The sequence below is a fragment of the Vigna unguiculata genome, chromosome 11 (assembly GCF_004118075.2).
Source record: "Vigna unguiculata cultivar IT97K-499-35 chromosome 11, ASM411807v1, whole genome shotgun sequence".
In the NCBI taxonomy this organism is placed as follows: Eukaryota; Viridiplantae; Streptophyta; class Magnoliopsida; order Fabales; family Fabaceae; genus Vigna; species Vigna unguiculata.
Window position 1 is genome coordinate 33,136,583 of NC_040289.1, and position 16,345 is coordinate 33,152,927.

Sequence of the window (16,345 nt, forward strand, 5' to 3'; positions counted from 1 at the left end):
AGATTTTTCACAAAAAAGTTACTAAATACTTTATAATAAAATGTTATCAGATATGCCAGGAATTTTGTATGATTGGTATTCATATATTTATAAACGAATTACATAATTGTATCAATAACAATTATAATACAAAGTTTGTTATCTTATTTTAATAAATATAAATTAATACATTATAAATAAAATACAATCAAATTATAAAACAAGTTTAAAGAAACATAATCATATGTATACATGCTGGTTATTAAATAATTCCAAATAAATAATATTGTATTTAAATTCAATAACTAATTTTGTTCAGGTGGCTTAGTTTTAACTTTTAATTCGAATCAAACTTTTTTCGGTTTGGAAAAAATAACTAGATCCAAAAGTCTAAAAAGGTACATACAATAAGCAGGTTCTTTTTTTTTTGTTCCTTTATTTATGTCGGAACAAAAATAGAAAAAAGTTAAAAAAAATACTAAACGATTTCTATGATGTAATTAATCCAATTCAAGAATTGTTTTTTTGTAATGAAGAGTTATTTATATAATTCTTTAACTTCTGTAATTTTTTAATTTTTTATAGACCTTTATTAAAAACAAGTTTTCTATCATTTTTTCCGTAAGTTCTGTAAAATCACCAAATATTCGAAAAAGAAATCTCATAAAATAAAAAGATAAAAAAAAAATTATATATCAAGTGGTTCACATTTTTAACACTTCCGTAACAAGAATCTTTACTATACCTTACATATGCAGCAGGGATCGCAGCTATATAAAGAGAGGAGGAAGTTGATGTTAGTATAGAGCATATATAAACATACATATACATATATTCATCTTTCTTCTGCAATTCAGAAAAAAAAAAAAACTCATCCATGGCAAGTGTCAACTCAGCTGCTGCAACTATCAGAAGGTAAAGTTGTTATTACAACATTGTTAGCTGTTAATCACCCCTCTAATCTCATAATCATTCTTAATTCTTTCATCAATGAATGATTACAATGTAATAGGCTTGAGGGGAAGGTGGCGATTATCACTGGTGCTGCCAGCGGCATAGGTGAGGCCATTGCAAGACTCTTCTCACAGCATGGAGCTCATGTGGTGATAGCTGATATTCAAGACGATGTGGGACTTTCTCTCTGCAATGACTTGGAATCCGCTATATATGTTCATTGTGATGTCACAAATGAAGAAGACGTTCAAAACTGCGTGAACATGGCAGTTTCCAAGTACGGGAAGCTCGACATCATGCTCAATAACGCCGGCATAACCGGGGCGAACAAAGCAAGCATATTGGACAACACGAAGTCCGAATTTGAAGCAGTGATCAACGTTAACCTGGTCGGTGTTTTTCTCGGAACAAAGCACGCTGCAAGGGTTATGATTCCTGCGCGAAGAGGAAGCATAGTGAATACTGCTAGTGTTTGCGGAAGCATAGGTGGCGTGGCCTCACACGCGTACACAGCTTCGAAACACGGTGTGGTGGGATTGACGAGAAACAGTGCGGTGGAGCTTGGAGCATTCGGTGTTAGGGTGAACTGCGTGTCACCTTACGTGGTTGCCACGCCCTTGGCTAAGAACTTTTTTAAGCTTGACGACAAGGGGGTTCACGGGATCTACGCAAACCTAAAAGATGCTGTTCTTGAGCCGAACGATGTGGCTCAAGCTGCTCTGTATTTAGCCAGTGATGAGTCCAAGTATGTTAGTGGTCACAATCTTGTGGTTGATGGAGCCTTCACTGTCGTCAACAGTGGCTTTTGTGTCTTCGGACAATCTTCATGAAAATTTGTTTGTCTGCCTTTCGATGTGACTTGTTTTTTTCTTTTTTTGGAATAATCGAACACGAGCTGTTGTTAGTGTTTTCGTTAGGTTTGCACTTTCTTGCTTCTGCACCTTCATAGGACTCAAATGCTTTGTTTTGTTCTTCTTTGTTTGAGAACTTGTTCTAATTTTATGGGTTAAACTAATCATGCAGTTAGTGGCTCAAGTGTTTTTTAAGGTTTATGTTTCAAGATATTCCATGTTCATTGTGGAGCTAATGTCAATATAAATTTTTAGATTGGTTAGTAGGCGTAGGGCACGGAAAAAAATAAAACTTTGATCGAACATGTGAAGCTATAAGATAGATACACTATGGATTTTGAAGGAATGGGAAGGATACCAGAGCTTTCCCTATACACACTTTACCTTCCTTCATTAATTTTTGTTTGGGCTCTGCTTTTTTACTTACTGCACCCTCTGTTTTCATTCTATGCACTACGATACCCTTTATTTTACTTTTTGAAACAATTATTTTAACTTTTCACACCTCCTTTCACAAACTTTTTGGGGGCACTATGCGTTCTCTCTCACGCGCACGCGCATACACTATTTTTCTAAAAAAATAAAAAATATATAAAATAAAATATTTTTGATTTTAACTTTTGGTATCAATACATTTCCAGTCCAGTCGTTTTGTACCAATTTTAAATAATTCAAAAATATTAAGAAAATATATAAAAAAATTAAAAGTAGAAAAGTCAAATCAACACACATACATTTTTTTTTTAAATTACATAAATCTTGATTTTTCATAGTGAATAAAAATAGGTACAAATACAGTGTGTAGACCATCTACTAAAATATTACTCCTGCAAATTCTCCTATACAAATATTTTAGTAAGAAATTCATGCATATTTTTCTTTGAATTTTTTTTTGCATGAAATTCATTTGATTTTATACAGAAAATATAGTTGGCAGGAAATATTTACAAGTTTTATAATGAAATTTTTTCTGCATGAAATACCTGTAAATTTTAAAATTACTTACGAATTTACAATGTATTTGTTAGTTAGATGTATTTTTTTTTCTAACTTTGTATGAAATATCTGCAAACTTTCTTTTGTAAAATTATTCGCAAGAAAAGAATGTAAAATTACATGCGAATTTATATATGTATTTGTTATTTTTCTTGTAAATAAAATTTTGGAGAAAAATTATTAAAAAAAACTAAAGTATTTGATAATCTTTTACCTTAAGTTTTTTTAAATGTCTTCTGTGCAGAAAAGTAAAATAAAATATTATGTTAATTTATAATATTTAAATATTTATTAAATTTTATTCAGATTTATGTTTCACTAAAAAAAGTTATCATTTGTATCTTTTATGAAAAAGGTAGAAAATATTTACAATTTTTTTATAAAAAAATATCTATGATTATTTTAGAATTACTTCTTTCAAAAAAAGTCTATAATTTGTTTTTTAAAAGATAATTCGCAAAAAATCAATATTACGAATATTAATGCGTAATGACAATATTACATATTTATTTTTATGAATAAAAATCTAGAAAAAGTAATATCTATGAAATTTTTTATGTAAAATTACATATAATCAATATTAATACTTATAAATTTTACTTAATTTTTAATTTTATGAATAAAATTTGGTTCAAAACTCTTAATACAACATTCAATAACGAAAAAAAAAATATTAAGAATGGATAATTATATTAAATAGGTTTAAATACTATTGTGGTTCTTAATTTTGGTCTAGTTTGTTCAATTTGTTCGTTTTTCTTTTGTGTGTGGGTTCAATTTGGTCCTGTCCGAATTTCGGTTAAATTGGGTCCACCAGTGCAGTAAGGACTTTTTGCCCCGATTATTTTTCTCATTTTGCCTCGGGTCTGGAACTGAGGCATATTGGGGTGAGGCCAAAAGGTACCCCTTTTGGCCTCGGTTGTTACCCGAAGCCATAGAGTCCCTTTTCTGTCCCGGGTCCATGAGAACCAAAGCCATAAGATAAAAATATTTTTTTTAATTAAATTTTTCGCGGCACAGATCTGAAAGTCGATTTGTAGTAAGCCAACTAACGCCGGACCAGAACCAGAATCGTTTCATCCCTACAACACCAGAATCAAACAACTCCATCCCTGCAATGAACGCGAACTAGAATCCCCCATCGACGAACCACCATTGTCGCAGCGATGAACGCGAACCACCACTACAAGCCATCATCGGCGCCGCTGCGACAAACGGCGAGAAGACAGGAAGAGCTCACCAGGAACCATGAACACGAGAACGATTTCTTCGTCTCAGCGGCGAAGATCTGGATCTGCGATTGGGGCTCGCGATTTGGGTCCTCATGTTCGATTAGGTCCGGTGACGATGCAGATTCACTACCTCTGTTGCAGTGACGGTGGCTTTCTGCAGCGACAGAGATCTCGACGGTGGTTCCTCTAGTGGAGCGCGATGGCGATCTCGCGAAAGGTGCTGCCATGGTGGATCGCGTCGCCACGTTACAGATCTAGTGCCCTGTTTTCGCGTTGCAGTGGTGGCCGGTTCACGACGACGGCTTCGCAGGTCACAGTGGCTAGGGTTTAGGGTTCCCATACGGTGGCTAGGGTTTAGGGTTCAAAATTTTATATAGTAAAATAAATATTTTTAAAATGAAAGTTTATCTCATAAGTGAAATTCAATTATTTTATCCAAAATAAGAAATTGAAATGTAAGATATTTCAATTACACAGATTATATAGAAAATGGAGAAAATTCAATTGCAAAAAATTCAAATACAATGCATTTCAATTTTTTTCTAAATACATTTCTTAGAAGAGTTCGGGTTTTATCAACTTGCTCGGTGGATCTTAATGAAATTATAATAGAAGTATATTTAAAAGTGTAAACTATTACAAATATAGTATAATGTGTAATGTAATATAATTTAACATAATATAAATGTAGGGACGCGTTACTTTAAAAATTATGTCAAAAGAGTTTATCTTCCTTGACATAGCCTATTTTGTTTAATTTAATAATTTTTGTAATGAGTAGTTCATTTTAACCTCTAAATTAGGGAATATATGGCACTCAACCTATGCGACTATCATGCATGTTCGGTTCAAGTCATTTGCCATGATAAGCGCAGATTGGAGAAGATTTGTCATTTCTATATCTCGTGAAGAAATGCAGTTTTCAGACATATAATTACAACATTAATCTCAACAAAAAAATACTTAGCTAAAAATGAATAATAATAATTATTATATTTAATTTATATCATATTTATTCTCAATGGTGAAATAATACTAGTACAATTTTACTCATTAAAACATTTTTTTAATTTATCGTATTTATCGCATTATACACAAATTTTTATAATTTTTTTTCTCTAATTCACTAAAATCATACCATATTTTCTTTAATTCAAATAACATTATATTCACCTTCTCTTTCGTCTCAAATCCATTCTCCCAATTCCATATCCAAAAGGACAAAGAGAGTAATGAAAAATAAAAAATGAAGAGTAACCGAAATAAATGAAATAGAGTGAAGAGAGCCACGTTACAAAAAAAAAAAGTAGATAAAATATATCGATACGTGAGATATATAGGTGCTATGTGTGCCACTTGTAGATAAGAGTATCAAAATGAGTCAATTCGACTCACACGTGTTGACTCACTACGAGTTGGGTTAAAAATGAATGAGTTCAACCTGACTTACTTTATGATGAGTTAGAAAATTTACAACTCGACTTAATCCACCATGGGTGGGTGGGTTAGCACACTAACCCATATAAAATTAATTTTTTAAATAATTTTCAAATATTCAAATTTGTAGGATGAAAACAAATTTGTTATTTTTCGAATATTGAAATTTGCAGCATTTTAAAGATATCAATAAATATAAATAAATGCAATGAAATTCAAGCTTTTTTTTTTATGGTTCAAAGATAAGAAATATGTTTTACAAAAGATAAGTGAGGTTGCAACTTAAGAGAGTCCAACCCAACTCAAATCCATATTGATTCACAAGTTCTAACCCGTTTTAAAATGTCTACTTTATATATACACCTAACATTTTCTAAAATTTTATACCTTAAATAAATTTAGAAAAAATAAATTATTTAGTAAAATAAATAATTGAATAAATATATCCATTAAAACAAAATACAAAGATATACATCAATGGTGTTATACATTCCACAACTTTAATAAATTACTATGTTTTTACTCTTTACCTCTTTATTTTTTTCATAAGGCTCATAATATTCTTGTGTTCTTGTGCCATTTTTTTCCTTATTACTCAGTCTTTCAATTAAGAATGTTGATCAAAGTATGTCTTCAATTCCAATTTTCTCTATCTCTGTAGGATCTATCAAAACCTCTTGCAGCGGGCATTCAACCTCCTTGTTTTGTTGAATTGAAGACATTGACAGTGAAGAAGCTACCATATGAAGAAGTATCTGATGATATATTAAAGATATCATTGACCTACTTACTTAAGAACTCTCCAGTGGTCAAAATTGAGTTTGACTTCACAGATTGATGAAAGAGATATACATGCTTAACTCTTCGGGTATAAAATTTTTCAAATTATTCAGATTTACTTTGTTCATGTTTTTGTTTTTCATGATATGGTGATGCACTTATGTAGCAAGTTATGGATTGTGTTTGTGCGTGCCTTGTCTATATTGCGTGTCATCAATTCTTTTTTTTTTTCAATTTAGCAGATGAAAATTAAAAAATTTAGGGTGTGTTCGTTTGAGATGATGAATTTGAGGAAGAGTGAATGAATGTATTTGAGTAGATTTGGATGAATTTGAGTGAATGAATTTTAGTTGTTTCTTTTAAGAGATTTGAAGGTAAAGTAAGTGAATTTGAAGGTGAAGTTTATGAAAGTTTGTGAATGATATGATTAGAGATGTCAAAAAAATCCGTACCCGTGGGTATCCGCGGATAAAACCCGCAACAGATAGGAAATGAATATTAAAAATGGATACCCGCTACCCGCGGGTACGAGTATTTTTGATACCCGCATGTTAACGGGGCGGGTATGGATATCATAGTATCCGTACCCGTGGATAACCGTACCCGCTAAACTTTAATTCAAAAAAACATCCTTATATATATATATATATATATATATATATATATATATATTAGTAAAAAACATTATGAGTCTTCATTTAATAATGGTGGTCAGATTCTTACCCCACAACAGAATAGATTACTTCCAGATACTGTGAAGGTATTGATGTGTCTCCAAGACCGGTTATGGACCAACATGGAAGGTAATGAAATTAACACTTTTACTTAGATATTTTAATCAAGTGATTGTTAGAAATTTTTAATGAACTTCTTATGTCTTCAGGCTCTTCTAGATTAAAATTGGACAACATGAAACTTTATACAATGTTGCAAGAGGTGAACATTGATGAAGTTAGTAATTTCTTTAATATTTCATTCAAAAATAAACTACAATATAAATTGTTAGTGATTTTTTATTTGTTTATTTTTCAAGAATCAATCGGAGAAAGGGGACTTGTTGATCCAAGCACTAATTATGGTTAAATATTTGTTTTTTTAAATATTTTTGTAAATACCCGCAGGTACCCGTGGATACCCGCAGATATGAAAAAAATAGGCGGGTACCCGCATAACGGATACCCGACGGATATGGGTACGAGTACGGGGCGAATATTTATCCAGCGGGTAGGGTACGGGGGAACTACTACCCGTACCCTACCCGCCCCGTTGACATCCCTAGATATGATAAATAAAAAAAATATTTTAATAGATTAAAATATAAAATTACTATTTTACCCTCAGTTAAAATTAACATATTATTTTTACTATTATTAAATATTATTATTATTTTTTATTATTTAACATTATTATTATATTATATTATTACTATTATTTAATCACAAGAGATGAATATATGTAAAAATAACCTAAAACATGGTGTGGGATAGGACATTATGGTAAAATATCAATTTATCTTTGCAAATCTCTTTATTTTGGTGAGATCCTGATCCTGCATATCATATCTCATACTCGCTCACACATCCTTGCAAACGAACAACCTTCATCATTGCAAATCTCCGCTCTTAAATCTGTCTGCGTATTATATCTGCAGAAGCGAACAAAGCCTTAATAAATTACCACTATGAGGAGTTATCAAGTGGTTGTAATCAGACCGATATGTTCTGTTTTAAACCTAACTTCTTTGGAGTTCAGGGACAAAAGATATACAACCATCTCTTTTGATTAATTTATGTATCTCTAGTTGTAAAATATGGTTTTGTTTTGTAAAATGTGTCATACATTACATCTTTCTTTTTATGGTTGGTTAAGCTCTGTTAAATGAGTCATTGTTCATTTTCTAAACCTGAGATACTTTTTCTGACTACAAACAAAATGTTTGAGGTTCAAGTCTCCCTTTGTTTGTTCTTTTAGAAGGAAAGCCTAAAGATTCTCTAACCATTCCAAACTAACATTAGGCACTCGATTGATGAAATGCTTCCACCTTATCCGACAAAGGAGTCTGTGTTTTGCAATTTAATAATTTTGTTCTTTCAAGTATCTTTTGTGTTCTCTGGGTTCCTGTTTATCTATTTCTTTCTCTTTTGCAAAGTAGTATTCACAATTTTTAATTAGAGAGGATTTCCTTTATATATCTATTCGTTCAGATAATCAATCAACCTTGATATTCTTCAGTTATATCGTCAATCATATCTTTAATCATGATATATTTAATAAATGTTGATCTTTGTATGCTTACATCGCAATCTTCTTAATCAAATAATTTGGTATTCTTTTGATTAATTTGATCATCACTTTCAATGCTCATATTTGTTCTTTGTATCACTTAGTGATTTGTTAAATCTTTTTCGTGCCATCTAATTATTTGATCTTGATTTGTCTACTAGTTATGATACTCGTCTGATACACACTTAGACTTTACTCATCTATTCAATCTTCCATTTCAGTCATCTAATGGAAGTACTCATCTAATAGAGATATTCAACATATATGTTCATGAGTTGACTTTGACTCGTTTAGTTCCTTTGTGTGCTTGTGTTGATAAGTCTAACACTTTGATTTGATTCGCTTACTCAACATATCCATCAATTGAGTTTAAGTGAGTTTGCACTATTTGAGTAATCATGACATACCTTTTTGATTTGTGCTCTTTAACCGGAGCATATCAGTGTGTGCTTCATCAACCTGGGTTCTTATATCTATAAGAGCATCATGCTCCTCCATCGGACATGGGGACACTTTGGCCTTCTCATTCCGCGACCTCTGCACAAGACACTTTACTTGTATATATCATGCACACACACATAATTATGAACACATTGTAACAACAAGGATAATCCATATACAAAGAGCATAATAACACCTTGCTTTATATTACCTTTTCCTTAGCTGCAGCAATCTTAAGTTTCGCTTCTTTTACTGCTTTTGCTTGTCTTGAATTTTTGTCTTGAATATATCTTCTCAGTTTCCTAGACGTATTAAGCAAGTTTCCAACCACTTTAAATTATATTAAGACAACAAAAGTAAGAAAAAAAACAAAAGAAATATAAAGTGGTGAAAGTAATAAAACAAAAGAAGAATACAAAAAAAAAGAGAATATTTTCTAACTTGACTTGAAATACTTACTCTGTGTTCAAGGCTTCATCATAGAGAAAAAATCATTAGTCTAAACTTTTTAGACAAATCCAACTTACAATATCCACTTATGCCCTTTTGAAACCAATTGATAGGAAAAACATTTGATTTGTGCTCTTGAATTCTAGTCAAGAGCCACTTGTGCCAGAACTTCCCTTTCTTTAAATTCTTGCTTCTCCTTTTTCTGGCGGCACTTGACAGTGGAAAACCAACAAAACAAAAGTGTTATCATTCAAATACATCACAACATCAAGAAACAAACTGAACACACTCCAAAATGTAAAATTAGACATCACAAAAGTAAAAACAAAAAACAAATTAGTAAACTACCTAATTACAAGATTTTCCAGTTCCTCCAATTCGAATTCGAATTGGAAGACTGGCCACAACATCTTTGGAGTTCTTATTCTGATCCAAAATTCCTTGACAATACGATATACAAGATTGATACGGTTCACCTTGTCGCTTCCTATAAACATAACTCCAAAATTGTAATTCATGACTACAATAAAAACTCAAAAAACAAATTGATAAAAACGAAAAGAAAACCACTAGAAGAAACTATGATTGCAAAAGTCTCGACACTTTGAACATGTTCAATCAACCAATTGTGTCACCTCTTCGACATTCTCCCCATACCTAATCTTCCACAAGAAAATCCTCTTTAGACAAAACATGTACATATATATATATATATATATATATATATATATATATATATATATATATATATATATATATATATATATATATATATATATATATATATATATATATATACTTTTTAGGCAAATCCAATTTATAGTATTTAATGCTTTCTTAAAGCTAATACAAAGAAAAAACATTTAAAATATGATGTGATTGCATCATTAAACTCTCCAAATATTTCAACTATGAATTAGTTTTAGCTCTTCAAATACAAAAGTGAATGCTTAAACCATAAAATAAATAAAAATAACATCTACTTGACTTTATAAATTTAAATTACATATATTATTTTATGAAAATATTTATTCACATATTTTATCCAAATATTGCTCATCTCCAGAATAATATTTAGTAACATCATCCTAAAATCATAAAAATGTAAGATAAAATTTAATAAATTAAATGTTAAATTTCCCCAAATAAAAAATAGTGAATAAAAAAATTATAAAATTAATATTTTTTTTTAAACTGTGTGGAAACTTCTATATTCCCTATGATTTAGTATTTAGTTTATAAATATTAAATATTGCGCCACACACATGCATGTTAAACTATAAAACTTTGGCATATATATATATATATATATATATATATATATATATATATATATATATATATATATATATATATATATATATATATCTTTAAAATATCATGTTCAACACTTACTCTCTCTCTATATAACTTTAAAATATCATGTTCAACACTTATTCTCTCTCTTTCTCTCTCTCTATATATATATATATAAATAATGATTTAACTATATAATATATATAAGGTACATTATTCATGTGAATGACTATAAAAAACATAAAAACATACATTTAAACAAGTCAAATTCACTTTCAAATAAAAATCATCATTAATTAATTTCTCTTCCCAAAAGACATGTAAAAATCTTTCCTTTTGAACTCTAACCCTTAACCTGGACTTTCAGCTCTTTCTTTATTAAAAAAAAAAAAAACTCAAACAAATAAACATCAAAGAAACAACAAATTTGAATTTGAAACATAGTTTTTGAATCTCCAGATATGAACCACCATTCTATAGTGAGGAGATATTATATTAAAGAACTAATACCTACCAGTGACCTTCTTCCTCTGCAACCACAATTGAAGAGAGAACATCAATAAGAAAGTGACAACATGAAAGGTGTACCAAGTTTAGAAGAAAAAAAAAATACAGACTCTTCTTATTCATTATGCAGCAAAGCAAGTAATTGAAAATTTTTATATATTTGAAGATATGAACACATTTATATCTGTTTATAAAATGTAAAGAAGAATTACCGCATGCAGAAACAAAATAGCTTTGAAAAATTCCTTGAACCAAAACCAATGATGAAATGAAGCATTTCTTCACGGTTTTCACGTTCTTAAAACAAGAGAGAGAAAATTTTTAACATGAATATGCATGAAAGAAATTGCACTTTATGTAGATATAAATGACAGAGAGCATATAGGAAAGTTGTAAAAGGTAAATGAATATATGCCATGCATTAGACCAAAATTATTTTCTGTCAAACTTTCTTCCACTTGTCACTGTGCTTTCTCACATTTTCTCCAAAGAAAAGGAGGAGAAAAAGAAAAATGAAGAAACAAGAGAAAAAGAAAAGTGAATCATATTATGCAAGAACTAATTAATAAGATAAGTTACCAAGAAGGACACGTGGCAAACTATTGCTTATGCTCTTCTTCTTCTCCTTTTTAGGTAGATTAGAAATTTCTTTTTCTTCCTCTGAATAAATTAAGTATCTTAAAGGAACTAAACCCAATCTCTGAAGAAGTGAAGAAATGAGTTAGGTTTCTTAAAAGGAAGGAAACCTACTCTCTCATTTTGGGACTTTGAAAGAAAAAAAATAATAATGCACTGTTGCCACCGCTAATACGAATGCTTTGGCTTTGAAAGAAAACAATGCAATGTTGCCATTGTCCATACAAATGCTTGCACCACAGGTTTTAAAGACCGATCTCACGTGAATTACTTTTGTTTTATGTATTATTTTTTTATATTTTATGTTGTTGAATTTTAAAATTCAGATTTTTTTATCTCATTATTTTATTTTCATTCTTATTCTTTTCTAAATTGCATGTTTTAGTTTGTTTATATTTTACTGTTTGCAGAGAAAATTTATGAACAAATATCTTATATTTTATTTTCTTACATAATCAATTAATTTAATTTAAATTATTTTTATCTAGCTGTTAAATTTAATTTAATTTCTTTCTAATGTTTTAGATTTTTTTTAAAACTCATGAAATAGATAGATTCTAATATAATTATAAATATAATCTATATTTTAAGACTTTATTTTTAAAATCTTTTAAATATTAAAATTTGCTTAGCTAGCATATTCTAGTAAAAAAGGAAATATGAGGGGACTTACCGTGTAATTTTTCTAATTTATAACAACATGTCTAAATACCGTAATGAAAATAAATACTGGATAGAGAGTAAGGCATTTAAGTTAAATTTTAGATATGAATTTTCAAAAATTTGAAATTATAAAACATGGGATTATTATTTTGTTTGTTACTTTTTTTATCCATCTTTATATATACTTCTTTTATTATTGTATTTAAATAAGAGAGTGTGGATCAAATATATGAATGCCGATCTACGCGACAAAAGAAGCAGATCCAGCGCTGGCAGCGGCAGATGGAGTATGTGGTCCTAATTTCATCAATGGAGCTCGAAACTCTCACAAATCTTGACCTTAGGTGAAACCCTAGTCGAAGGTGAACTCTTAGGTGAGGGAAAACACTAAAACGCGAATCTCTCGTGTATTTCATCAATGTTATCAAATACAATCACTGACTTGCCTTTTATAAGAAGAAGAAAGGCTGCTCTAAACCCTAACGAAAGAAGTAAGGAAACTAATCATCAAATTTGTTGTGTACAAAGGAAAGGGAAACGTGAACCAGAACCCTAGCTAAGGGTGGCATGCGTGAAGAGAGCAAAAAACCTAAGGAGAAACCCCCTTTTCTGGGATAAGGGCTGCTGGATGCAAAGGCCATGGTTGGGGATGTTGCTGGAATGTTGGCCTGGAAGCATTTCAGAACACGACGTGGTGATGTGCTGGTGATGCATTGTTGAATGTCGTGGTTTGTGGGCCTTGGTCTGTGCACCCTAAATTAGAATTGCTGAAATACTTCATCCAAATATAAGATTAGACTAAAGATCAACCATTCTCAATAACAAATTATTTTTTACTTGATTCTCATCCATGTCTTCTACAATTACCCTCCTCCCCCGTCATCTTGAGCAGGATTGTTACTATTGAATTTATCTTGATCAGAACTAGAAGGCTATACCCTAGAATCGACACCAAATTATACCTGTTCAAATATTTTTTCTTGAGTTTAAATTTTTTGATATTATTTTCTGTTAAGCATTAAAAATACATAAATATATTATATAATACTTTAAAAAAATTAAAATATAACTTGAAATTTTAAAATCAACTATTGTCAATTTATTTTAAATACATGATAAAAAAAGAAAAAATATTTTTTAACAAAGTTTTGTCGATATACTTTTGATAATGCACACGTGACATCATTTTTAATGGACGAAAGAAAAATTTGATGCGACTTGAAAAGAAAAAAAAAATTAATATATGTTGAAAAGTAAAATTTGTAAAAAAATTGTCATAGTGTCCTAGTCCAAAAAACAATATAGAAAAACTCGTCTGAAAATTTCTTACAATTCCTCTTCTTCACACGATCCCTTTCTCCCACCTACAAACTCCTTGGATTCTACACACAATCCAAAGGCCAGTTGGAAAAAAAGTTCTTAGTGGTCCCGTTCTCATTCTTCTTCCAACTGATAGATCATTATGTATCTTCCTGTCCCTTCAAAAATCCAGAGTGTATCTTACAGCTTGACATGTTGTCAATCAAAGTTTTATTTTTTTTCCGTGCCCTACGCCTACACTGACCAATCTAAAAACTTATATTGACATTAGCTCCACAGTAACCATGGAATATCTTAATACATCTTGATTAAACCTTAAAAAACACTTGAGCCACTAACTGCATGATTAGTCACTGATTGAAAGTTTAACCCATGAAAATAGAACAAGTTCTCAAACAAAGAAGAACAAAACAAAGCATTTGAGTCCAATGAAGATGCAGAAGCAAGAAAGTGCAAACCTAACGAAAACACTAACAACAGCTCGTGTTCGATTATTCCAAAAAATAGAAAAAAAAAAACAAGTCACATCGAAAGGCACACAAACAAATTTTCATGAAGATTGTCCAAAGACACAAAAGCCACTGTTGACAACAGTGAAGGCTCCATCAACCACAAGATTGTGGCCACTAACATACTTGGACTCATCACTAGCTAAATAGAGAGCAGCTTCAGCCACATCGTTGGGTTCAAGAACAGCATTTTTTAGGTTTGCGTAGACCCCGAGAACCCCCTTGTCGTCAAGCTTAAAAAAGTTCTTAGCCAAGGGCGTGGCAACCACGTAAGGTGACACGCAATTCACCCTCACACCGAATGCTCCAAGCTCCACCGCACTGTTTCTCGTCAATCCCACCACGCCGTGTTTCGAACTTGTGTACGCGTGTGAAGCCACGCCACCTATGCTTCCGCAAACACTAGCCGTGTTGATTATGCTTCCTCTTCGCGCAGGAATCATAACCCTTGCAGCGTGCTTTGTTCCAAGAAAAACACCGACCAGGTTAACGTTGATCACTGCCTCAAATTCGGACTTCGTGTTGTCCAATATGCTGGTTTTGTTCGCCCCGGTTATGCCGGCGTTGTTGAACATGGTGTCTAGTTTGCCGTGTTTGGAAACCACCGTGTTGACGGCGTTCTCGATGTCGTTTTCGTTTGTGACATCGCAATGGATATAGGAAGCGGATTCCAACTCCTTGCTAAGGGAAAGACCTAAATGATCTTGGATATCAGCTATCACTACGTGTGCTCCATGTTTAGAGAAGAGTCTTGCAGTGGCCTCACCAATGCCGCTAGCACCACCTGTGATCATTGCCACCTTCCCCTCAAGCCTGGTAAATCAGTGTTTATCATGTTTCTTATGCAAACTTAAACTCACGGACAAATTTATACTATTTTAAAAAGAAGTTTTCAATAAAATGTGCTGAAACAGGTTGTAATAACAACATACGATGATATCATTAGATATCTCAATTGGTTCTAATAAAAAAATTATGAAATTTATCATTGTTCCGATACCGAAAGGACAAAATCATAATCAGCATATATCCAAATTATTGAACATGTTCGGTCGTTTCACGGTTTTATCTTTAAAATATGTTTCAGAACAGAAAAAAAAAAAAGAGTATTTAAATCATTTTAAATGAAAAGAGAAAATAAGTTCGCGATGAAAGGATTAGGTCAAAGGAGACAAAACAAACAAATCTAAGAAAATCTAAATTTTGGTATACTGATATATTGTTTCTGAAAAAATCGGAAAAAACTAAAAGTAAATCTGGGAGCCAAAAGAACTTACCCTATGAGTCAATATTTATATTGACAAATTTGTATGCTCATTTATTTTCTTTTCTAAATATATGTGATTCTGTCTAAACACCTTCTCTGTCTGTTTCTTTATGAGATCCAATTCAAAAAGAAGACCAGTGTTAGAATCACTTTTGAGTCAAAGATTTGGTCACCCTCTTTATAATGCTAATATTTATTATTTGTTATACATGTTTTATAATAAATTGTTGCAGTTTACATAGTTGAGTACTTACAATAAGATGAAACTGTTTGTATTTGAGTTACTAATTGTGGATCCAGAAGTATTGAGAGTTACTCTTCGTTCTATTTTTTTGTTAAGAATGAAAAAAAGAGGCTAAGTTAACTTGCTTACCTTCTTCCTGCTGCTGAGATGAGTGAGGAAATAGCCATAGCTGAGTTTTGGAATGAAGAAATAAGGAATATGATATTGATGACTTTCAACAAGTGCTTAAAAAGGAAAGTTGTGAGATCGAGCATCTTTGAGGTTCCTTTTATAAGAGTAACCATGTGGTTGAAGGAAATAAATTAATGTGTGATGAGATTTACAAAATGATATTTCTTTTTTTCTATTATAGGTTATTTTGATTGCATAAATTATAATGTGAATATTATTTTTATTTTTTGTAAATTTTGTTTTATCACATTATTTTTAAAGTTTTATGGGAATTCTCGATAAGAAATTTTTAAATCCTATTTCAATAATGTTATGTAAAATTTTTGGAA

General features: G+C 31.0%; 2 protein-coding genes across 2 annotated transcripts; one reads left to right on the forward strand and one right to left on the reverse strand.

Moving 5' to 3' along the window:
- Nucleotides 1–772: 772 nt before the first annotated feature.
- On the forward strand, nt 773–1,968 carry LOC114169079 (secoisolariciresinol dehydrogenase-like). Its single transcript, XM_028054099.1, has 2 exons — nt 773–894; nt 992–1,968. Exons 1-2 carry the CDS (start codon nt 857–859, stop codon nt 1,761–1,763), a joined length of 810 nt encoding a protein of 269 aa, XP_027909900.1. The 5' UTR covers nt 773–856; the 3' UTR covers nt 1,764–1,968.
- A 12,321-nt stretch (nt 1,969–14,289) lies between these two features.
- LOC114169149 (secoisolariciresinol dehydrogenase-like) lies at nt 14,290–16,090 on the reverse strand. Its single transcript, XM_028054187.1, has 2 exons — nt 15,975–16,090; nt 14,290–15,147 (listed from the first exon to the last, which is right to left on the reverse strand). Exons 1-2 carry the CDS (start codon nt 16,010–16,012, stop codon nt 14,376–14,378), a joined length of 810 nt encoding a protein of 269 aa, XP_027909988.1. The 5' UTR covers nt 16,013–16,090; the 3' UTR covers nt 14,290–14,375.
- Nucleotides 16,091–16,345: the final 255 nt, after the last annotated feature.